We start from the raw sequence: 1,300 nt of genomic DNA on the forward strand, positions 1-1,300 counted from the left end.
CTGTTCTGGACATTTCATGTAAATAGAATCCTGCAGGTTGTGGTCTTTTGTGTCTGGCTTTCACTCGCCATAGTGTTTCCGATGTTCACTTCATGGCATGGGTCAGCACTTTATCCTTGTCATGTCTGAATGATATTCTGCTGTGTTGGTGGACTACAGCGTGTGTGTCCATCTTCAATTGGTGACACCTGGGCTGTTTCCACTTTCTGGCCATTGTGAATAGTGCTGCTATGAACATGCGTGTGTAGGTTTTGTGTGGACTCATGTTTGCATTACACGCATGGATACACAGTATCCCCAGGATACAGCATCTGCCATGCTTCATGGAGTTGAAGGTGTTTCCAACTCAGGCCCACAGGTCTGTGGTTGAAGTGAACTTTGTGGCATCAGGGATGCTCAGGGGGTCATGCCCTCACAGTTTCCAGGATCCTTCCAGACCTTTCCTTGTTGCCAGTCATCAGAAGAGGGGGTTGTAGTTGCTGCAGTAGCTGTGACACACCCCCCGGTGTTTCTCTGGCCCACAGAGCGAGCACTATACAGCATGGAGTGTGCCTTCCACCCGTTGTTCAGTCTCACCAGTGGGACCTGCAGGCTGGATTACCGTAGACCTGAGAACAGGTGAGCGCAGCCACCCTGACCTCCCTTCCTCCTGCCAGTGAGGCACGGTGAGGGCCACTTGGTGACTAGCCCCAAGGGTGGGCCAGGGCCCTGAAGGAAAGGATCCATCCCAGCAAGATTAGAATATTCTAGAATGCTTTGCAGGAGTGTATCCTGATTCTTAAATCAATGAGCAGCTCAGATTCAGCCTGATCCTTGTTCCCTGGGATTGAGTGATCACATGTGGAGCTTCTCTCAGAACTTCTGCCCCTAAAGCCACTCCTAGCACCAGCCCTCACTGTCTGGCCAGGATGGCACAGCTGTCTGTCTGCAGGCCTCGCCCACGCCCCATCTCCCTCACACTCCTGTTCAGCCCATTTCTCTGGTCATATGTTGCTTTGTCTCCCATGGATTTGTCACCTTTCTTCCCCTAGGTGACAGAGCCGCAAAGGATTACTCAAAGCCCATCTCTTCCAGGCAGTGAGAGACCCCAAACGGGTTAATATCCTGGAACCCTCAACAGCGAGGCATTCCTTCCTTTTGGGAAATTAACCATGAACTGGGGTTCTCGTCCCGCATTTATTCTCAAGTTACAGGAAAAGAACATAGATGGGGTTATGGCCAATTATAGTTTAACAATAAAGGCTGGTAACATCAGTCAAACAAGCAAAGTGACATTCCATAATGCAATTTGCAAAAGGTT

At 50.0% G+C, this 1,300-nt stretch overlaps 1 protein-coding gene across 1 annotated transcript in view; it reads left to right on the top strand.

The window, feature by feature from the left end:
* Window positions 1–1,300, top strand: part of TCF25 (transcription factor 25 (basic helix-loop-helix)) — a 44,355-nt gene that overhangs the window by 29,533 nt on the left and 13,522 nt on the right. The window contains 1 exon segment of the mRNA XM_008563488.1: window positions 525–618. Within this exon segment, the coding sequence (XP_008561710.1) occupies window positions 525–618 (94 nt within the window).

This window comes from Galeopterus variegatus, unplaced genomic scaffold (assembly GCF_000696425.1).
Source record: "Galeopterus variegatus unplaced genomic scaffold, G_variegatus-3.0.2 Scaffold174, whole genome shotgun sequence".
Lineage (NCBI taxonomy): Eukaryota > Metazoa > Chordata > Mammalia > Dermoptera > Cynocephalidae > Galeopterus > Galeopterus variegatus.